At 66.1% G+C, this 22,142-nt stretch overlaps 1 protein-coding gene across 1 annotated transcript; it reads right to left on the minus strand.

Moving 5' to 3' along the window:
* Window positions 1–16: 16 nt before the first annotated feature.
* HCN2 (hyperpolarization activated cyclic nucleotide gated potassium and sodium channel 2) lies at window positions 17–19,186 on the minus strand. The gene is made up of 8 exons (XM_016126591.2): window positions 18,606–19,186; window positions 10,656–11,079; window positions 9,950–10,111; window positions 8,769–8,987; window positions 7,456–7,602; window positions 2,963–3,203; window positions 2,580–2,744; window positions 17–1,398 (listed from the first exon to the last, which is right to left on the minus strand). Exons 1-8 carry the CDS (start codon window positions 19,184–19,186, stop codon window positions 701–703), a joined length of 2,637 nt encoding a protein of 878 aa, XP_015982077.2. The 3' UTR covers window positions 17–700.
* Window positions 19,187–22,142: the final 2,956 nt, after the last annotated feature.

Raw genomic sequence — 22,142 nt, forward strand, 5'->3', positions numbered from 1 at the left:
GGCGGCTGGGCGCCAATGCTGTCGTTTATTGCGCGGAATGGGGGTGTGGGGCGTTAGTGGGGCGTGGGGGCGTGGTGGGGGCGCTGCTGCCTCAGCTTGTCAGTACATTCATCACGAAGGCACCCCCCCGCCTCACCCCCACGCCCAGGTGCAGCCCGGACTGCCATCCCCTGGGTGCCAGCGCTGGAGGGCGCGGCGCGTGCCTGCTCCAGGGAGGGCACCGCGGGACGCGCGCAGACGGGGGCCGGGCCGGTTATTGCGTGAGCGCGATGGGGCAGCGGGAAGCCGGCAGGCCGCGTATTGCACTTGAACGAATCCTCATCGGACGGCGGGCCACCTACGAGGGCGGGGGCGGGCGGGACTCCACGGCCATCTCCTCTGAGCCACGGGGCGGCCCCGTCCCCATTTCACAGTTGGGGAAACTGAGGCACCGAGGTGAAGGGGGCCCCCTCGCACGCTGGCAGGGCCACCGCTGGGGGCAGGGGCAGTGTGGGTGGGCGCGGGGAGATGGGTCGGCGTGGGCTCGGAGGGGCTGCCCGCCGCCCGGCCCGCCCGTCCAGCTACAACTACCTACGTCTCCGCTATGGCTTCTGGGGCGGGCGGGTGGGCGGGCGCGAGGGCAGCGCGCAATGGCATGGCTTTGGTCTGGATGGAGGCCCCGCCCCTGGCCCTGCTGGGCCGCGGGGCGGCGCGGCGAGGGTCACAAGTTGGACGAGAGGCGCGAGCGCGCAGAGTCCAGCGGGTCGAGGCCTCCGGCGACGCCGGGCGAGGCCGAGTCCCTGCGGTCCGGGCTGGGCGCGGCGGCCCGGGCGGCGGGCGCAGGCCCCAGGCGCGGCGTGGAGCTGCTGGCCGGGCGCGCCGAGGCCGCGGGACCGGGAGCGCCGTGGGGCAGCGAGGGCTGCGATGCGGACAGCGGGCGTGAGGCGCGGCTCAGGCGGCGCGCGGGCAGCGCGGGCCCCGCGGGCCCCGCGCGCGGTGCAGCCGGGGAGCTGGGCGCGCCGCCGTATGGCGAAGTCCGCGGCGCCCGGGGGCTGGCGGGCGCGCCCGGCGGGCTGGCCGCGGGCGCGGGCCCTGGAGAAGCGGTGGCAGTGGGCGCAGGCCCCAGGGGCAGGCGGCGCACGAGGCGCGGCGAGCCGAGCGCCAGCGGCCCCACGAGCGGGCGTGCCACCTGCGGGCAGAAGCTCATGGCCACCGCCTGCTGCAGCGTGGCGATGGCCGACGTGACCTGCGGCGGCGGCGGCGGCGGGAAGAGGCCCGCGCGCTGGCCCAGCTCCGCCTGCTGCACCATCTCGCGGTCGTACTTCACGATCTCCTGGATGATGGCGTTCTCCTGGTTGTTGAACACGCCCGAGTTGAGGTCGTGCTGCACCTTGTGCAGCAGGATCGAGTTCTTCTTGCCTGGGGACAGGGAGCGTCAGTAGCGGGCGAGGCCTGCGGCACCTGCCAGGGCACCCAGCAGACATCGGCGGCGTGCGCTGGGCGCCTCCCGCGGGCAGCAGCCGCCGGCACCTGCTCTCTGCAGCTGCTCGCGTCGGCCGGGTGTGCCGAGCGCCCCGGGAGGCAGAGCATGAGCCGCCGTCTGGGAAGCGAGCATGGAGAGCCTCTACGCGGCGAGCACGCACGGTCCGTGCACGGTGGGCACCGGTCGGGCGCCCATCGTGTGCAGCGACCGTGCGGTGGGCGCCCGAGGGCTGCAGCCGCACCCTGGACACCTGCCCGTTCGCAGCCAGCGCGCAGCGCCGACCACGCGTGGAGAGCGCCCGTGAAGCGCCTGCCGCACTGGCAGCTGCCTCGAAGCCCGTGCCACCCACGAATCCGCCACACACCTACTGAGCGAATTGCTGGATGCCTGTCGCGTGCACCCAGGTATTGAGCACTCTCTGTATGAGGGAGTCTCCCCCCAAACCCCTCTGCGCCCCACCCCGTCCTGCCTTCCCAGCCACTGTCTTCATTCCCACACGTGGCACTAAGGGGACTATCTCCCTGCCTCTTACGTCTAGTCACCAGCAAGTCCTGAGGTCCCCCACCTCTCCCTGCAGCCAGGCCAGAAAACCACCTCCCTCCCGGGCACCCGTGTAGGACACAAGTCTGACAGGTGCTTTCCCACCCAGAATCATCCGTGGCTCCCAGTGCTCCTGTCCGCAGTCGGGAGGCCCCCCACAGCCCGCCGGGCCCCGTGTGCCCAGTCCCTGCCTGCCCCCGCAGCCACCCCCCCCAGCTTCCCTGGCTCCCTGGACTCTAGGCCTCTCCCCACAGGGCCTTTGCACACCCTGTACCCGCTCCCAGGACGTGCCTCTGGCGGCACCTCATCCTGGTCGCCACTCGTACGGCCAGGAAGCCCCACGGCTCCCACGTGCCCGGGCTACGAGGGAAGCTTCCGAGGGCGGCACCTGGGCCAGCCTCACAGTCCGCCATGTGTATGTACCTCCCGGCACGTGGCAGGTGCTCAGCAAGGACTTGCCAAATGAGCAGAGCCCTGCACAGCCGGAAGGCCTTGCCTCCTGTGGGCCAGCGAGCCCTGCCCACCCCGCCACACGCGGCCCCTGCGCCCGCGGAGGCCGGCAGCCAGGCCCACTCACCAATGCGGTCCAGGCGGTCGATGGCGACGGTCTCGAAGGCCCGTCGCATCATGGGGTACTCCTCCAGCACCTCGTTGAAGTTGTCCACGCTCAGCGAGTAGAGGCGGCAGTAGGTGTCGGCCCGCACGCTGGCCGTGCGCCGGCCCCGTGTGAGCAGGCAGATCTCTGCGTGCAGCCCACAGAGGCGCCTCAGCGGCCGGCCCCCAGCCACCTGTCCAGCCCCGGGGCTCCCAGCTGCCACGCGCCTGCTCCAGCCCTTGCACCAAGACCCCTCCCGACGGCCGAACTGGCCACGCCAGTACCATGTGGCCTCGCCACCTTCCCCTGCACCCTCAGAAAGGGTGTGGCCTGTGGCCGCCCGCCCCCCACCCCCGAAGACTCACCCCCGAAGTAGGAGCCATCGGACAGCTTCATCTCCTTGTTGCCCTTGGTGAGCACGCTGACCACGCCGTGCTGGATGAAGTACATCTTCTTGCCGATGGTGCCCTCGCGGATGATGTAGTCGCCCGGCTGGAAGACCTCGAACTTGAGTTTGGTCAGCATGGCCGTGACAAAGTTGGGGTCGGCATTAGCGAACAGTGGCATCGAGGCCACCAGCTTCCGGCAGTTGAAGTTGACAATCTCCTGGAGGGGCGGGAGGCAGGGGTGACGTCAGGGCACAGGTCCAGCTCTTCTTCCTTCTCGCCTTACCTTTGGGATGGCGTCAGTCTCGGACCCTCCATTTCTTGGTCTGTGAAAGGGTCTTAACGCGTTAGCCTGAAAGCCAGCACTTTACTGAACGGGCAAACACTAGAGGTTTTGTCACCAAAGACAGGAGCGCGAAAAGATGAACGCCGATTCCCTGCCGTCCCGCTCCCTTGGCAAGGCCGGCCGGTGCGATCAGACGAGGAAAGGCAACCGCAGACCAGAGAACGGGACGGGGAGGAGTAGGGTGATCTGTGTACCACCTCTTAACCTGGCCACCTGGAATTGACGCAAAATTACAGCAGTAACAAGCCCGTCGCGACGGTGACAGCAAGCGGCCAGAAACCACGGGCACCGGCAACGCCGAAACGCGTCACCGTGGCGAGTCAGGCCGACGGCCGCCCGCGGCGGCTTCGCTTCCGGGGCGCTGAGACGTTCCGTGTTTGACCTGGGCGGCGGTCCCATGGGGCTTTCATTTTACAGAAGGTCCGTCGAGCACCCTCACGACGTGCGCTGTTTGCTGCAAGGTGCACGTCTACACAGAGGACAGGGTGCCAACAGCTTTCGTACACGCAGAGGAGAGCCTCTGGGCAGAGGCTGTGAGGAATGAGAAGACCCCATTCACACCAGCGTGAGGAGCTGCGTAGGACGGTCCCAAGACACATCCAGACCTGCGAGAGGAAACTTGGAAACGCTCCCGAAAGACAGGGCGCTCCTCAGCATCGCGAAGATGCCAGACGCGTAAATGTGGAGAACCCTCCTGATCCACGCATTTCCCGTGATCCCAGTGGGAACACCTCAGGTTTGCTTCCTCGTAACTGGAGCTGGTCAGCTTTACTTAGGACGAATGAGCAAACCCAGCAGAAAGCCCGCGAGAAAGGGGAGCAGGGAGGCGCGACTCACCCGCCGAGATACCAGACCATGTTGTAAAGCCTCGCACAGAGCAGACGGGCCGGCTGAATGGAGTAAAATTCCAGAACACACCTAGCACAATGGGACCTTAAGGTATAGGTGGCCCCCGTCTCAAGGCACAGAGCTGGGTGTTTCGGCCCCACAGCAGCAAACGACCAGAAAACATCGACTGAAATGGCAACATGTCCGTGCGTGTGGAGAATTACACTGAACCGAGTGCACCCGACGCTCCGGTAGACGACCCGGGGGGCCGAAGGGGTGAACAGCACGAGCCATCCACATGCTGCCTACCGCAGACTCTTCAAATCGGAAGACACGCCGACTAAAAGCGAAGGGATGGAAAAAGACGCTCCGTGCAAATAGAAACGAAAAGAAAGCTGCAGTAGCAATATTCACGTCAGATCAAACGGACTTTAAAACAAGATATAAAAAAGAAGACGAAGGACGTTGCGTGAAGGCAGACGGGTCAGTCCAGGACGAGGACGCAGCAGTCGGGGACGGCTGCGCGCCCCACGCGGGCACTGAGGACGTGCAGGAGCTCTAGCGCACACGAGGGGGCGGCCAGGCCGGCGGCGGAGCACGGGGCTCTGCCGCCGCCCTCACGGCAGCGGCCGGGTCGCCCAGACAGCGTCGAGGAGAGAAGGACCTTCAATGTCACGTGAGATGAGCTCGCCTTCATACACGTTTACAGAACATGTCATCCCCAAACTGCAGTGTACATGATTTTCAAGTGCACATGGAACATTCTCCAGGAGAGATGACATGCTAGACCACCAAACAGACTACCGTTCCCAGAGGCCACCTCGGGCCACTCTGGAAGAGCGGCAGACAGCACGTTAATGAGCAGGCTGCAGTCCCGGGGCTTGCCCCGGGTCTGTGTGTACTGACACTAAGCTCCCGCAGTCAGAACACACATCGGTGGACAGAACAGAGACCGGAGACAAAGCCTGGTCCACGCGGTCCAGTGACCTCGGACAGAGGAGGCGCGGACAGACGGCGGGCAGACAGGTCTCCAGCGAGCGCTGTAGGCAGAGCCGGCCGGTCACCCGCACGATGGCGAAACCGGCCACCTTCTGGCGCCACGTTCAGAACCAAGTGCCGGTGGATTAGACACGTAACGTAAAACCGAACCAAAAAACCCTGGAGGTAAACAGACGGTAAACTCTGACGCGGTCTCAGCCATACCGTATGGACGTAGCTCCTCGGCAAAAGGAAACAATGAAAAAAGCAAACGAACGGACTTCATCAAACTAGCGTTCTCGCCCAGCGAAGGAAACCATCAACGAAACGAAAAGACAGCCCTCGGGTGGGGAGAGGAGACTGGCCAATGATACATCCAACCAGGGGTTGACAGCCCGAATGTTACGGCGCTCATATGACCCGACACGCGAAAACAAAGAGCCCAATGGAAAATCGGGCAGAGGACCTGCACAGACATCTCTCCCGGAGGGACACACAGAGGGTCACTGGTTGTAGGAAAAGACGCTCGGCATCACTGATCATCAGGGAAACGCAGCTGGAAACCAGCGCGCTCTCACCTCACGCCTGTCAGAATGACCCTCGTCGATAAACCAGCAAATGACAGGCGCTGGCGAGGACGCCGAGGAAAGGGAGCCGCGCGCACGGTGCTGGTGGGGGTGCCGTGGGCGCAGCCACCGTGGAAGGCCGCCTGGAGGTGCCTCGGAAGATCGAAAACACACCACCCGATGGCCCAGCAAGTCCACTCCGGGTATCCGCCCGAAGAAGACCAAAACGCTAATTCAAAAAGACAAACACACTGCTGCGTTCACTGCGGCATAGCTAGTGAGAACCGAGACATCGAAGCAGCCCACGTGCCCAAGCGGTGACACCAGCGGCCCCTGGAAGGGAGATTTCTATGACGAAGAGTTAAAAGTCCTCCTGTACAAAGATTTTCTTTAAAAATGCCGGAAGCTTTTTAGGAAAACAAGCAATAGTTATGGACAGTTCACAGAAAAAGAAGCGCAAATAAAACAGCCCTTGGACACAGGAAAATATGCTGGATCCCGCCCCATGTAAGAAGTGCACCTGGGCTGCCAGGAGGTGCGTCTCACCTAGGCTGTCTTGCCGCACCTGTGGGCATGCGGAAGCAGGCAGGCCCTCAGAGGGAGCCAGTGGGGCCAGATGCTGCCCTGGGCCCCCTGCCCTGGGCCCCCTTCCCGGTTCCGGGAGTCCCTCCCACAAATGCAAGAGCAAAACAGGCAAGAAGCGGCAAGACTCGCGCAGGCGCAGCACCTGCCCGCGGGCGGGGGGGGGGGGGGGAAGGGGCGAGGGGCGTGGCAGACAGGTGGGCCGAGGTGGGCCGCGGACCGGAAATGGCGGTTGCGGCAGGAGAGAACTGGGTGGAGAGGCAAAACAGAAGTTAGAAAATTACTATATAGACGTGGTTCTATCAGCTCGACTTTGGCACTGTGTAAACATTTAAATAATGATCACATACAGGCTGGCGGGGGCGGGGGGGTCATGATGGCTCGCGGGCACAGTGGTGCTCCTTGGGGATGACTGAGAGTGCTGTGGCCTTGATTACACGGCGACGATGGCTGAGCAACTCCGAATATACAAAAAACCACTGAATCATGCATTTTGTTGTCTACAAGGTGCTGGCAATGAATGAATAAAAATAATGATCAAACAATTAAACATTTTACGTGACGTTAACCAGCGGCTGTTCCCTAGGAAGCAATGCGTGGGAATGGTCCCCCAGCCGCGCGGGGCCCCCGTCCCCAGCCCTCCTCAGCGTCTCCTCTCCGCGCTCGCTGCTTTCCACCAGGGACAGCCACAGGCTCACAGACGCCTTGCTCAGACGTCACCGCCCAGGCCTTCTCCCTCCAGACCTCCCCGAGGGCAGGGCTCACGCAGTGCTCGGGGCCTACTCATTTCCCGAAATGTGTTGAAGTCGCAACCCCCGGGGCCCCGGGAGTGGGACCTTATGTTGAAATAGTCTTGGCAGGTGTCCTTAGTTAAGATGAGGTCACACTGGAGTAGGTGAGTCCTAAATCCAAGGACAGGTGGCCACTAAGAAGAGGGACGCACGCACAGGCGAGGCCATGGGAAGATGGAGGTCAGGGTGACCCGTCTACAAGCCCGGGGACGCCAAGAGCCGCCAGCCGCACCAGGCCCGCTTCCGGCTGCCTTTCCTCCGCCCGCAGCCCTTGTCTGACACAGACCCCAAACGGGGCGAATGGGACGGCAGGGGAGGGGGGCCCGCCAGGCGCCAGGCTGCGTGCGCCGCCCGCGGAGCCCGCGCCGCGCCCGCCCTCACCTCGCGCAGGGGCCCGTTCAGCTCGCCCAGGATGCTGTCCTCGTCAAACATCTTGCCCTGGTAGCGGTGCTCGTAGTAGTCGTGGATCTTCTGGCGGAAGTCGGCGGGCAGCTTGTGGAAGGACATGTACTGCTCCACCTGCTTATACTGTGGGGAGAGGGGGCGGGGCCTGTCAGTCGCAGGGCTGCGGGGGTGACCCCCCGCACCGCGCACAGGCGCCCAGCACAGCTGGGGTTCAGACGGCGACGCTAAAGCCCGGTGGATGCCTGCGGAATTGGGGACCAGCCCACACTAACCTCAGCTAGTCCTGGCGTCCAGAACTTATCTGGCAACCCGACCCCAGGATCAGGACCCACCCCCATCCCGGACCCCGGTCTTAGAGGCCCCCAACTCTGCCTGTGGCCCTGGCACCTCTCTTCCAGGATTTTTCCATAAACCACCTGCTCAGCCCCTCCTGAACAGGGCGGGGGTGCCAGGTCCTGCCGGCCCCACGATGGCACCCCCGGGGCGCCCCAGCGCTGTTTCTGCTCCAGCTCCGCGGAGCCACAGCTGCCCTGAGCTCAGCAGAACCCGTGATGGCAGGCGGGTGGCGGCACCAGCTCATGTTTGGGTGTGATGCCCATGGCTTCCGGACAGCCGGGGCTCCTGGCATGGGGCCCAGCTGATCCAGCCGACCCGACCAGCATCCGTGGGGGTGTTTGTGGCCAGGGCTGCCGCCAGGCAGCAATACAGACAGGGGCAGCATGGGACTGGGGGTCGGGCTCACCCCTGGCCTCAGGGAGGGAAACCGAGGCACGGAGTGGACGTCAAGGCTTCACTCCAGAAGGCGCCGGCTGGCGGGCCAGCGCCTGCTCTGCCTCGGCTCCTCCAGGTCCCCTGCCTTCAAATGAGCCCCATGGGGGCTCCTCCCACCCAAGGCCAGGTCCACGTGGCTGAATATCCTTGCTCCCCCAGAGGCCTCCCCTGTAGGCCCACCTGACCCGCATGTCCTCGAGTGACCCCAGGCCTCTTGGACTCTGGTCAGTGCCTTCCTTGCCTCAGCCCCCTCCTGAGCTGGCTCAGAGACCCCACATGTACCCTGTCTCCTAGAGAGGTCCCCCAGCACCCCCAACAACCAAGGAGCTTCCTGATACCCCATGAACCAGCCTTGCCCTGGTCAGATCCCCTGGCTCCTGTCCCCCTCTTTGGCCTGTCTATCCGAGAGCTGCTCCCTCTGCCTGAGGAGCTTCCACTCGGAACCGTGGCCACAGACCCCTCCAGAAGCCCCACCCCCCACCTGAAGCTGGGGGAGATGGCGGGGCGGGCCCCCAGACCTTCTCCTGGTACTGGCGCCTCGAGGAGTCCAGCGACTGGATGAGGGCGGTGGCGTGGCCGATGAACATGGCGTAGCAGGTGGCGCCCACGATCATGCTCAGCATGGTCAGCCAGATGTCCGTCATGCTCTCGGGCGCCTGCCGCCCGTACCCGATGCACAGCATGTGGCTCATGGCCTTGAACAGTGCGAAGGAGTACAGCTCGCTCCACGAGTGGTTCTGCAAGGCCACGGGCGGTGGGCAGGAGCTCTCAGGCCAGGAGCCCCAACCCCAAGGGCCCCCCCAGCCTGTCCCTCACCCCCGCCCCGGGGGCCCTCGAGGTGGTGAGCACCCTGTTTCCAGATAAACTGCTCACGGGTCGCAGTGAGGCAGGGGCGAGTCCGAAGCTGCCTCCACGCTTCACTTTTAGGAAAACCTGGGCTCAGAGGGGCCAGAGTCTGGCCCTGGGGCCGCAGGAGCCCCTACCCCTCTGCAGCCTCTGATCAGAGTGTCTGTGAGGCCAAGAGGGTGTGCAGGTTCCAGGGACTCTGGGGACGGTGAGCTGGGGACACTGGAATCCGATCAGAAGGTGGAGGCATCAGGCTGAACCCAGAGGATGCCCCCCCCACCCCGCCACTGCCACGCAGTCCTCAGTTAACCCGGGAAGGGTTGGGGGGGCAGTGGGGCCCGTTCAGGAAACAGGACAGCATGCCCGGTGTCCGGCCAGACAATGAGCTGCCTCAGCCCGGCAGCTGTGCCAGGCGCCGGCGCGCGCCCGAGGGGGCCCCCTCTGCTCTCGCTCCCCTTCACCCATCCTCGGCCCCGCTCCCGCCCGGCGCGCAGCGTCTCGCCTCACGCGCGCCGAGCGCAGCCTTTTGGGGGCGGGAGAGAGGCTACCACCCCGCACCCGAGACTGTCCGTGCGTCCCAGCCAGGAAGTAACTGGCGACTGGGTGTCGCTCCGTGGATGGTTCTCCTACGGCCCCTGAGACACGTCCCGCTTGTCTTTCAAATACATTTATGTACATAAGAAGGTGGACCCAATCGGGAAAAAAACAGCAAGGAGATGATCAAAGCTGTCACAGCCACTGGAGTGACCAAGGAGCTGCCTGTCCATGGTCCCAGAGGGGTGCGCCCCGGGACCTCTCTGGGCGGGCGCGGCGGGGATGGGCGGGGCCCCGGCGGGCGGGGCGGGGCGCTCACCACCATGCCGTTGATGGACACCCAGCAGTTGCGCGGGAAGTCCTGCAGCATGGGCACCAGGAACTGCAGGCAGCCGTCCCAGTGGCACAGCAGCAGCATCATGCTGATGAGGTTGCAGATGCGCATGACCGCGCTCGCCAGGTCGTAGGTCATGTGGAAGATCTGGGGTGGGTGGGCGAGTGAGCGAGGACGGCGACCCCTGCCAGACTCGCACGCCCCGCCCGCTCCCACGAGGCCGCGCTGCCTCTCCAGCTAATGAAGTGTCCTGCAGGCGACTACGTGTTGCCCGCCTGGCCCCCGTGTGCCCCCATGTGCCCCCGTGTGCCCCCACTCCCCTCTCCCAGGACCACCGCCCCGTCCTGCAGCCTTGTCGCCTCCCACCTCCCCTCGGAGCCTTGTTGCTGCTCTGGAAAATGGGGGCGACATCGCTGGGCACAGGCCGTCCAGAAAATGGACCCGTCTTGGGGGACAGGGGCGTGACTTCGCTTCCCTGAGCTCCAAGGCCTTGGCGCGGATGTGTCAAAGGTCTGCACTGTGTTCCCGAGACGGCAGCCACCAAGCCAGGTTCCACCCCCTGCGGCGTACAGGCTCCTGGCGGCAGCCCCGGGGACTCCGCGCGAGCCCCCTCCTCGCCGCCCCGCAGCGCCTGTACCCCCGCCGGCCTCCCTCCGCGGCCCCGCCCCGCAGCCGCGCGCGCCGCGCTCACCTCCTCCCACTGGTGGATGTAGCGGATGAGGCGGGACAGGCGCAGCAGCCGCAGCAGGCTGAGGATCTTGGTGAAGCGCACGATGCGCAGGGCGCGCGCCGTCTTGTAGACCTCGGAGTCGATGCCTTTCTCCACGATGAGGAAGATGTAGTCCACGGGGATGGAGGACACGAAGTCCACCACGAACCACGTGCGCAGGTACTTCTTCTTGATCTTCTCGGGGTCCAGGATGATCTCCGTGTTGTCCTCGATGACGATGCCCGTGCGGAAGTTCAGCACCAGGTCCATCAGGAAGAACGTGTCCGAGACGACGTTGAACACGATCCACGGGGCCGTGGTCTCGTCCTTGAAGAAGGTGATCCCCACCGGGATGATGATAAGGTTTCCCACCATGAAGAGCAGCATGGTGAAGTCCCAGTAGAACCTGCGGGACGAGAGCCGTCAGCCCTGGGAGCCCTGCCCACTGACACTTGGCCCCAGCTCATGGCTGGTGTGGGCTCCGCCTCCAGCAAGTCTTCCCACCCCTCGGACAGCACCCCGCTGCCCGCTGGGCTCCCCCGGCTCCAGGCCCTTCCGCTGGCCCAGCTCTGACCTCCCGGTGGAGAAGGATGAGATCTCACAGGGCCCGAGGTCGCTCAAAAATGGGTTAAATGTTCCCTCGACCAAAAGGGCGAATGTGTGTGGCACAAGGTTGGTGCCCAAAGGACAAGGGGGGGGCAAGCTGAGAGGAGCGGGTGGCGGGGCGTGGGGGTGGGGGCAGGGCCGCGGGGCATGCCTGCCCGCAGACCGCGGGGCACTGGGGGCTGGACAGGGCAGCTTGGCATCCGGGGGTGGGGGCCCCAATGCCACCCTGAGCAACGGAGCCTCCACGTGGGCACTGGCTGCATTTTCATTTCAGGAGGCACCCTTGGGTGCCACAGACCGGGGGGAGACAGGGGTGCCGGTCCAGCAAGGAGAAAGATGCCAAGGCCGGCCAGGGCCAGAGTCAAGGGCTGAGGCCGTGGGGGGAACCGGAGTGACCAGGCCTGGTGACCGCCGGGACGTTTACTGTGGTAAACGCCCTGAGGGAGTGACGACCAGGCCTGCACCCCCACGCACACCCGGGGCCCTCCGGGCACTGTCCGAGTGGACACGAGTCCCGAGGCCCACCCCAAATCCCACCTGGGAAGCACTCTCAAGATAAGGCCTGTCCCTTTAAGGGATATCTATTGATGGCCAGGCAGGGCGTTCTGAGCAAGGCCCCCGTGGGGACGTACAGATGCGGCAAAGGCCACATGGGCAGGTGTGGGTCCAAACCACTCGGAGCGAGATCTGTCGGGTCCTCAAAAAATTAAACCGAGTCACCACGCAACCGAGCAATTCCGCTCCTGGGTGTGGACCCAGGGGGCCTCCGCCGGGGCCTCCGCCGGGGCCTCGTGCTCCCAGCTTCACGGCAGCAGATTTGCAGCAGCAGAAGGTGGACACTGGCCGCCTGGCCCGTCCACACGGAGCGCGCCACGCGGCCACGAAAGGGGGGCGGTGCCGACGCTCCCCGCGGCGTGGACGGACCCTGGACACCGAGGCTCAGTGAGACGCCGGACGCACGAGGCCACGCGGCGTGCTACTGCACCGACGCGGCACGTCCAGAGCAGGCGCGTCCACGGGGACAGGAAGTGGGCGCGTGGGCGTCAGGAGCTGCGGAGGGGGAGAGGTCTTCCGTTTTGGAAAATGGAAGGTTCTAGAAATGGATGGGGTGCTGGCTGTACAACTGTGACTGTTCTTAATCCTACTTAATGGTACACTTGTAACTGGTTAAATACCACATTTTATGTTTTATGCAAAAGTCAGTGTTATAAAAAAACCCACGGAGGCCCGGGGGTCGCGGTGACGAGCATTGCCCAGGCTGGGGGTCCGAGCCCACGCATTGTCTAGACCCAGGCGAAGGTGGGGCTCAGATTCCGAACGGCCGACTATTTGCTCTCGCCTTTCCTGTTGTGGGCAGAGCCCCCTCCCCAGGTCATCGCAGGCCCTCAGGTCTCTCAGGGTCCTCAACCTCCAGACGGGTGTGTGCAGGGCCCCCCCTCCATCATGGCCAGAGTCCCCACGTCCACTCGGACAGTGCCTGGAGGAGCCTAGGGGCTGTGACTCCCTGGGCTCCTCCGGGTGGGTGGAAGAGACCGAGGCTCGCGGGGCCTGGCGGGACCCGGGCGCGTTGGCATGGAACCGAAGGGCTGGTGCCCGGCTCTGGCTCGGCAGCGCGAGCCCCTGCTTCTGAGCCGCTGTCAACTGGCTGCTTCCCAGGCAGCACAGCGAGAGACGAGCTCTCAGCACCCGCGGGCCGGCCGTGCGCTGCTCCCGGGGATGGATCCCCAGGAAACTGTCCAAGAGGAAGAGAGAGAGCAAAACCTGATTTGCACCATGTTCACAGCAGCTCGGTCTGCGAAAGCCAAAGGCTGGAAGGGACCCAATGCCTAACACTGTGGGGGCGGCAGCCAGGCCCAGCCGACACCCACTGCTCCGGCCCACTGGCAGGTGTGACCTCGGCCAGGTCCCGCCAGGCCCCGCGAGCCTCGGTCTCTTCTGCCCACCGGGAGGAGCCCAGGGAGTGGCACCCTTGGAGGCCCCTGCCCACACGTGAACCTCCTGAGTGGCCGTGGGCACCCTCCGCTCATGGCCTGGGGGTGGGGGTTATGGGCAAACTCAGATGATTGCGAGACGTCCCAGAGCTGATCTCGCCGGAATCTAGACAAAGTGTGGGGCTCGGAGCCCTGATCTGCGCCATGTTCTCGCCCTTGAGAGCCCAGGGTCTCACACCCGGAGGGAGGGACTGAGGGGCCCCCCCTGTCTGCTGGCCTGCTTCGCACCCCCGCCCCCCAGGGCGGCCTCCGTGGAGCTCCTCATTCCACCCCTGCTCCTCCCTTCATTTGGGGCGCCTGCTGGGGAACAGCAAACAGGAGCTAGTAGCTGAGAAGGCCGGGGTTGGGGGCAGGGGAGGCTGGAAGCCACAGGGGCCTGGAAAACATCTAAATGGCCAGAGCGTGAGAGCATCCGCGACATGCGACTCTTCAGAGACATGCTCTCCCTTTTCTCTGGGGGCGAGGGCACAGCCAGTCTTCCTCACAGAGAGGCGGCCCAGCCAGTGAGTGGGGACAAGGAACGAGACCCAGGCCCGCTGTCCCCAGGGCCTGCCCTCAGTCTACGACCTGGCTGTCCCGAAACTCCCCCACTGAGGGTTGCGCAGCGAGCCCTCAGCTACCCAGAGCCTTCAATAACCGTCATTAAGCCCTGCATTGAAGATTTTTCCCTAATGAGTAACAGTGGTGCCCTCCGCGGGGCCCCAGCTTCTGTGGAAACACCCAGGTCCCGGCTGCTTGGTCCAGGAGGGCAGCGGATGGATGGGCCAGTTCACACCTTGTTCTCAGAAGGAGCCTCACAGGCCAGAGAGGCACGGATGAGGCCGGGGTCTCGCTGTAGACGGAGAGAGCCCAACCCTCGCCCAGGCACACGCGCACGGGCTGGCGGCCTCAGTGGGGCCCGGCGGCCGCCGCTGCCACGGGCTCAGGCCTGCTCCAGCAGCTGCCCGGCCGTGCAGAGCAACCGAGGCACAGCACACGGTAAGGGCCCCGCTGCCATCGGCCACCGGTCGGGGACGCGGTGAGCTCGGGACGGCCATGCACGAGGAATTACCATCGGCAAATCCGAGGGATTAGGGGCCGGGTCGGTGATTAAGGGTGAGCGGAGAGGGGATCAGGGGCCTGAGCCCTGAGCCCTGGACGTGGAGTTAAGGAGAAGCCAGCGTCAGGGATTATGAGAGGCAGACGCCTGGGGGAAGACGCGGCTTGGGTCCTGAGGCAGGCAGACTGGGCCACTGGTGCGCCAGGACGCATGGTGGCCAGACGGACCTGCCCTCCCACAGGGCCCCGGCCTGGGCGGGAGAGACGGGCCTCCCACACACACACAGTTAAAGCAAAGGGATGCTTCAGCCAGGGTGGGCAGAGAGGGCTTCCCGGAGCCGGTGGCACGGTGTGGGAGGCGCTGCACCCTCAACGAGGGCAAGGGCTCTGTGGCCGCACTCAGGTTTCCCCTTCCCAGCGAGGCTGGCGGCCTGGGGCTGGACCAGAGAGAGGAAGGAGGCAGACGGCGGCGGGGCCTCGCAGGCTGCAGCCAGGGCAGGTTTCCAGTGAGGGGCCAAGATGGACACGTGTATCTTGAGATGCGCCTGCTGGCAGCCGGAAGGCCAGAAGGAGGGCAGAAGGCAGTGTCCAGACAGGAGATGGGGTGACCTGTGCTGGCCGGATTCGGGGTGGGTTTGCTGATGGTGGGGGAGTGAGGCAGGATCTGGCTTGAGCAAGGGGGGGCCTAAGGAAAGGCCCCTGGAGCCCTGTCCTGAACCGCCCCGTGCCCTGGGGTGCTGATGCAGGAGGCTTGGGGACACGAAGTTTTACAACAGGGAATTCAGGGTTCAGAGGTTCACAATCTTGGCAGGAAGCCCCCGGAGCGAGGAGGGAGGCCTCAGCCACCCCTAGCCTCCGACCCTCCCGCCTGGGGAATGGGTCTGTCCCCCGCCCCCCACTCTGAGTGCCTTCACGTTGGGTCTGGAGCCAGGGGGACCCTTGGCCCTGCCCCTCAGCACCCTCACTCTGGACGATGTGGGGTTTATTCCCACGAGCTAATGCAGGGATTTGCAGAGTCCCCATCCAGCTCTCCCGCTGATCCTCCAGGCCATCTGGGACCGGGACGGGGTCTCCGGTCCTGTCGGGTTCTCCAAGGCAGCCCCCCCAAACACTCCCGTCCCCTGGGGGCCGCGGAACGGGCGACGCAGACACAGGTCAGTGTCCACGGGTCGCGGCCTCGTCTGAACTGCCCTGAGGGCCAGGGCAGGGGCCTCACGGCTCTGTCCTCACTCGCCAGGCCTCCAGCAGCAGGCGGCTTAGGAACAATGAACCAAAACCGGCAGCAGCAAGAGAGACTCGAGTCAGAGGCTCATACGGACTCGAGCGAGAGGAAAGGCGGAAAGGAAGCCACTTGCCCAAACTCTTTCTAGGGAGATGGGGACTCCACCCCTCGGGCCGGAGCTCCCCCAGACCTGCCCAGCACCCACGTGTGTCCCTTGGTGAGTTCGGAGACGTCGTGGGCACCCACTGTGATGGGGACCTCGACTGACCCTCATGCTCGTGGCGGGGGCTGCGGGGCAAGTAGGCAACGTGGAATGGAAAGGCGAGTGGGCGGTCGGCAGACGTGAGGACCGGCGGGAAGCAGCGAGGGGCAGGCGCCGAGTGGGGGACCAGGGGAGGCGCCGCGTGAGCCGGGAGAAGCCCTGGGGGTGCAGCGCGGCGGGGGACCAGCTCCTGCGAGGTTTGTCACTCGGCAGGAAGGAAGGAGGAAGGCGCGAGGTTCGAGGCCCAGTCGCCCTCCCCCCTCCACCACCACCGTCTCACAGCTGGGGAGACCAAGGCAGGGAGGCCCAGAGACGGCTCGAGGCCAGGCGCTGGCTTGATGCGGCCGGCACCCTTTGCCAGGGCCCCTGCTTCCCAGCCGCCCCGCGGGGCCCGCACAGGACAAGGCACAGCCAGGACAGCCCCGTTCACCAAAGGGTAACTGCCACGTTCTCGGCGCCCGGCTGGGGCCGGGCCGGTTTGCGTGGGGCGGGCTCCGTTGGTGGGCAACGACTCACAACTCAAGGAAGCGGAGACGGGGCGGCGCTGGGCGGGGACCCTCGGGGCCGGCCCGGAGCCGCTGTCCTTTTAAATCAGGTGCAGCGTGAGGATGGAAGGTGTTGATACCACCAGGTTCGGGAACACAAGGGGATCCAGAAAGGCCACTCCCCACCACTGCGCGCGCACACACACACACACACAGACGGAGGCCCCAGGGCGCACCCCCAGGCACCCCCAACATCCTGCACAGCCCCCAGAATGTCTTTTGCTCCCCCGTCTTCCTGGCCTGGGCACGGTGTGGCCAGAGGCCAGGCTGCCCAGAGGTCAAGAGCATTGACGCAGGGCCCAGCCTGCCCAGGAGCGAGTCCCTGATCCGCCCGGACGACCCGTGTGGCCTTGGGCAAGAGACTTCACCTCTCTGTGCCCTCTTCTTCACGGGTAAGTGCGGGCAGCTGCGCGCCCGCCTCCCAGCTGGCGCGAGTCGACATTCGGAAGGTGCTCCCACGGCGCCGGGCCCAGCTGGGGCTCGGCCAGCGCTGCTCTGCTCCTGTGCTTGGGGTCTGCCTCGGTCTTGAGTCAGAAGGGTCTGGAAGGGGCCCGGGTCCAAAAGCATGGGGTCATAGAGGGTCTGCTGCACCCGGCTTGGCAACACCCTAAGTTTTTCAATCTGACGGTGGCTCCCCAAGTCCCAACTCCAGGCCACCCTACCTTGTTTATCCCACTTTACATTTCTCTGCCCAGCTCAGATCACGTGGTCCACAGGCAGCTGTGCTAAACGGAGCACAGGAAGGGGAGCCCCACACCACCTCTTCTGCAGCCAAGAGAAAGCCCGGGGCCGCCCACCACTGGGGGGGGGGGGGCTGCTGCAGGCGGAGGTGCTGGAGCGAACGGGGAAATGGGTTCCTTCTGCGACCATCCCCCTCGCTCACCGTGTCCACAATGTCCCTTCTCATTTAGCTGTTACTAACTCCCCATTTCATTGACCCGAACGGCCGAGACGCCGACCTGAGCCCTGCCAGCCAGGACCATCCACAGAGGACTCCTGAGTCCCCATGCAGGTGGAGACCATCCCGATGCACCCCATCTGGGCTGCCCCTGGGTTCCCCGCCTTCCACTGGCCTCAAAACCCCAGACACTGGTCAGGGCTGTGTTCACCTCCCCGGGAAGGTATGCGGCGTGAGGAGGTGGAACCCAGGACTTCATTCCAGCCCCTGTCCCGGACTTGTGTGCCGCTGGGCCTCAGTTGCCCCAGGTGTCAAGTGGAGACCGCGACGTGGGGGATCTCCGGCCTGGCGGGGGGACCCGCAGCGCCGTGAGAGCCGGCTGGCGCTGAGCAGCCGCCCGGCTGCTGTCCGCGGTGCTGAAGCCGCGCCCGCCCCGAGCGCCGGGCCGGGCGGCCGGGGCGCGTCCCACACAGCCCCCATGCACGTACACATAACTTCACACGCGCACACCATGCACACAGCTCACACCTACTGCCCACTGGTGCACAGCCGGGATCACGCACAACCCCAGTCTCTCCCCAACACATACCAGTGGCCCACCGCGTAGACACGCCCCTAGGGACACGCCTCCCCCCATTACTCGGCCCAGGTCCCCAGGACCCCCGCCCCCCCGCAGTCACATGCTGGTGATCACACACACGGTCTGCAGTGATACGCGCCGTCCACACGAGCAGGCCACGCAGCGCACGCCCAGGGACAAGAACCGCAAACACACACAGCGGTGACCCTGCGCCCGGCCTCCTGAGCCTTCCCACCCATCAATCAACCGGTTTAACCCGTATCAACATCTACACACCCACTGACACATGTGCACACCGCGCAGTGGCTCAGCGAAGACACAGCCCTGGGACCCCAGCGCGCTCAGCGCCCCCTCCTCGCGCAATACCCGACCCGGGACCCGGACGCGCCTCTTTGCGGCGTGGGGCGCAGGTGGAGGTCGTGAGAGCGCGCCGTGTCCTCTTAACCCTTTCTCCACCGGCCTCTCCGGGGCGCGTCCTTCGCGGGCGCCCTTCCTTCCTCCTCCCTTCCGCTCCGCCGCCTCCCGGGCGCCCACGTTCCCCTCTATTCGTCCTCTCCGTCCCTCCGCGCCCAGACCCCGGTCCCGCGGCCGGCAGAGCGGGGGATGCCAGGGTCACGGCGGGAGTCTGCGCGCGCCTCCCAGCGCCCCTCCAAAGGCGGAGCTTCGCGCGCCCAGGTCATTCTGGGGCGGGTCCCGGACGCGCCCGAGGTCACCGAGGGGCCCCGAGGTCACGCGCGGGGGCGCCCTCCGCGCCCCCTCCGCGCCGGCCGGCCCTTGCTGGCGGCGGTACCTGAAGTCGCTGTACGGGTGGATGATCCAGGCCCCCGCCGACTTGACGCGCTCCTGCTCGCGCTCCACGGCCTTCTGGCTGCCGAACATCCGCAGCGAGAACTTGTTGACGCCCGGCTGCAGGAGCGCGCCGAGCTGGCGCTGCAGGAAGCTGGCCTGGCTGCCGCGCGGCTCGCCCGCCGGGCCCGCCTCCTCGCTGCCGGCCTCGTCCGCCGGCCCGGGCCCCGCGGCGGCCCCGCGGCACGAGAACGACACCTTGGGCCCCCGCGCCGGGCCCTCGGGCCCCGCGGGGCTGCACTGCGGCTCGCCGCGCCCGCACTCGCCATTGGGGCTGCCCTTGGCCGTGCTCGCCGCGCCCGGGGTGCCCGGGCGGCCGCACGAGCTGTCGCGGCTGCGGAGCCGGGCCCGCGGGCCGCTCTCGCCCGCCGCCTCCGGGGGCGGCGCTTCGGCCCGCGCCGGCTGCTGGGGGGCTGCGGGTCCGGGGCCCGGAGGGGGCGCAGGCGGCGGCGGCGGCGGCGGCCCCGGCGCGGGGGTCGCGCCCGGGCTGTCCCCGGGCCGCCCGCCGCCCCCGCGCGCGTCCATGGCGAGGCGGCGCCGGGCAGTGCGGAGCGCAGCGGCCGCCGCCGCCGGCCCGAGCCCGAGGGAGGGGGAGGCGGGGGCGGGGTGGGGCGGAGCCGCGGGGGCGGAGCCTCGTTCCCAGGGGAGGGGCGGGGAGCCCCGCCTTTGCCCGCGCCCCCTCCGGGCGGGGCGCATCTCACCACAGCCGCGCTCCGGGAAACTGAGGCTGCGAGGTCGGGGACAGCCCAAGGTCACACGGCCCTGGACTCGAGAGACCCAACCAGGGCTCGTCCCAGAAGGGGAAACTGAGGCCCGCGAAGCCGAAGGACGCGTTCAAGGTCATCGAGCTCAGCCGCGGGACCAGGGCCTGTCTGCGCGCGACCTTGACGAGGGGCCTCCGGTTCGCCTCTGTCCGGAGCACCCCGCCTGGCCGCTCCCGTGCTGGCCTCTTTCCTTTCTGTAGGTTCGAAAATCTCCATAATAAAAGGCTGAATTTAAAGGCCACCAAGCCCAGGCTCCTCGACTCCAGAGCCCTGAACAAAGCCCCTTGGGAATGTGCTGTGTGGGGAGGGGCAAAGCGGGGTCATCGGGCCCGTCTCCAGGCCTACAGGCGCCCCTCCCCCACCGCCCGCACAGGAGGAAAAGGGGTGCGGCCAGGAGCAAGAGCTACCCAAGGGTGCTTGCGGCCTCCTCACTGAGCGCCCTACACCACGGTGGGGGACGGTCTCCTGTAAGGCTGGTGAGCTTTAAAACGGGGATGTATCTGGAGCCACAGGGTGGCCCAGGACCTTGCACCCCTTCCCACCAGAGCCCACGAGGGAACCCACAGCTCCACTCCACGCATTCCTCTGCCCCAGCCAGCCCCTGCCCCTGGAAGACACCTGAGGCTCAGCTTCTGGGGCTGGAGCTCAGGTGGTGAGGGCGACACGGTGACACAGGCCAGGACTCGGTCCTCAGCCCTTTGTGTCCCCCCAGGCCCAAGACGGCGATGTCGCGAAGAGGGCGATGGAGATGTGGAGAGAGAGAACGAGAGGAGAAGAGGGGCATCGAGAAGGGTGGGCGCTGGCCGGGGACCCTCCAGCCTGCCGCCCGCCTGATCAGCACGGTAAAGGTGGAGACGCGACTTGTCTCTGCACGTGGCAGGTGCTCGATAGTGACTGAAGGGTGGCTGAGCCTGCCGCCTCCGCCTGGAGCCCAGGAAATTCCCACAGCGCCCCGGGTGGGTCCAGCCCCCAGGGGCCACTCTGTGCCCTCAGCCAGACCCGATGCCAGGTGGGCGGGCAGGCGGGGCCAGTGAAAGAGGCCGGGTGGGCAGGGGCGGCAGTGCCAGGCTGCGGCCCGCCCCAGGCAGATGTGTGTTCCAGCTGCAGGGGGAGCCTTGATGCTCGCACTGGGGAGATGTCAGTCCGGGCAGGCCGCCAGAGTCCCGGGCAGGCGGCCGAGCGGGAGGCAGACCAGCCCGGCCTGAGGACCTGCCACGCCTGGCAGCGGAAGAGGCGACGGGCAACTGCCCCCCCAGGACCAGGCCTGGACGGCGCGGACCCCACCCCTCTGAGCCTCGACCCCAAGTCTTGACGGCTCCTTCGCAAGCCCCCGGCTCCCCCCGCGCCAGGCTGCCCCTGCCTCCCTCCTCCGTCCCTCCCACGGCCACCACTTGCCAGGTCGGCGTGTTCTGTGCACTGAATGCGTTTCCTCGTTCATTCATTTCTTCATTCCACAAATAGTTATTAAGCACCTCATCACAAAGGAGCCAACGGGCCGCCCCGCCCTGGCCGGGCAGACGGCCGAGCGGGCAGATAACCGACACCGCGCCCAACACCGAGCCGTTACGTTTAGTAGCTGTATCGTCTGGTGGACGGTGGCGAGCGCCACACAGCCCTCCAGGGCCAGGAAAGGGGACGAGGACGGTGTGGGATGTGATGTCCGGATCCTTCGCAGAGGCGACACCTGAGCGAAAACCTGAAGGAGGGGAGGGGTAGTGTCTGGCAGATGGCACGGCCCCTGCGAGGCCTGGAGGCAGGATGACGCCCGACCTGTGTGAGACGGGGGCGCCGAGGCCCTAGGGGTGGGTGTGGATGATGCCGAGGTGGCAGTGTGAAGCCACAGTGTGGACAGCTGCAACAGCTCACGCCGGTCTGACGCCTAAAACTGCTCCTGACTCCTGCATGCCTCTGAAAGGAAGCTGGTCCCCCTGCCCTGCAGCTGGGCCCTTCCCTCACCGTCACAGGGCCGCCCTGGGCGAGTCCCCGGCAGGCTCCAGGCCTTCCTTTGCCTGGCCGGTCCTGACCTTCCAAGCACCACCCCACCCCTCTTGGGCTGGGGCAGGCTCGGGTCAGAAGCCGCCAGTCTAGGGACCAGGGAGGGGGCTGAGGTTTCGGCTTCGAGGTTGCTGAGGAAATCTACTGCCGACTCAAGAAACACCATCTGGTCAGCTTGTGTATGGCAGGACTGGGACCCCTGGCCTGGGAAGGGGTTGCCGTGTCCCACGTTTCTGAGTCACATGCAAACGCCATTGTGCAGGGCAGCCCAACCCCAGGGGCAAGTGACCTTAGGCAGTGCCCCCTCCTGGGCCTGTCTGCACCAGGCAGGTGGGCCCTCCAGCTGTGCCTACGTAAAATGCATCTGGGTTTCCTTTCCCTGCCTACCTCACTGACCCCGGGACACCCTGGAGGGGAGGGGAGCCAGTCTGAGCCTCCGCCCCTCAAGCCATCCTTGCCTTTCCAGAGGGGTGGGGGAGCATTTCCAAGCAGCCCTGAGAATGGTCCCTCTGCCCTGGGCAGGCTGGGACCCCGAGTCCCAGGCTCCCGAATCCTCCACGCACTTGCCAAAGATGACCTCGTGAACCCTGACACTTGACCAGTGTGGCTTCTGTCCCACCCCCAGCGACCGAGGCTGGTTCCAGTGGGCTGTCCCAAGAACAGCCCCCATGGCACAGGGCAGCACAGGACACTTGCTGGACAGACAGACGGACTGGGGGGTG

Source organism: Rousettus aegyptiacus, unplaced genomic scaffold, assembly GCF_014176215.1.
Source record: "Rousettus aegyptiacus isolate mRouAeg1 unplaced genomic scaffold, mRouAeg1.p scaffold_m13_p_16, whole genome shotgun sequence".
Lineage (NCBI taxonomy): Eukaryota > Metazoa > Chordata > Mammalia > Chiroptera > Pteropodidae > Rousettus > Rousettus aegyptiacus.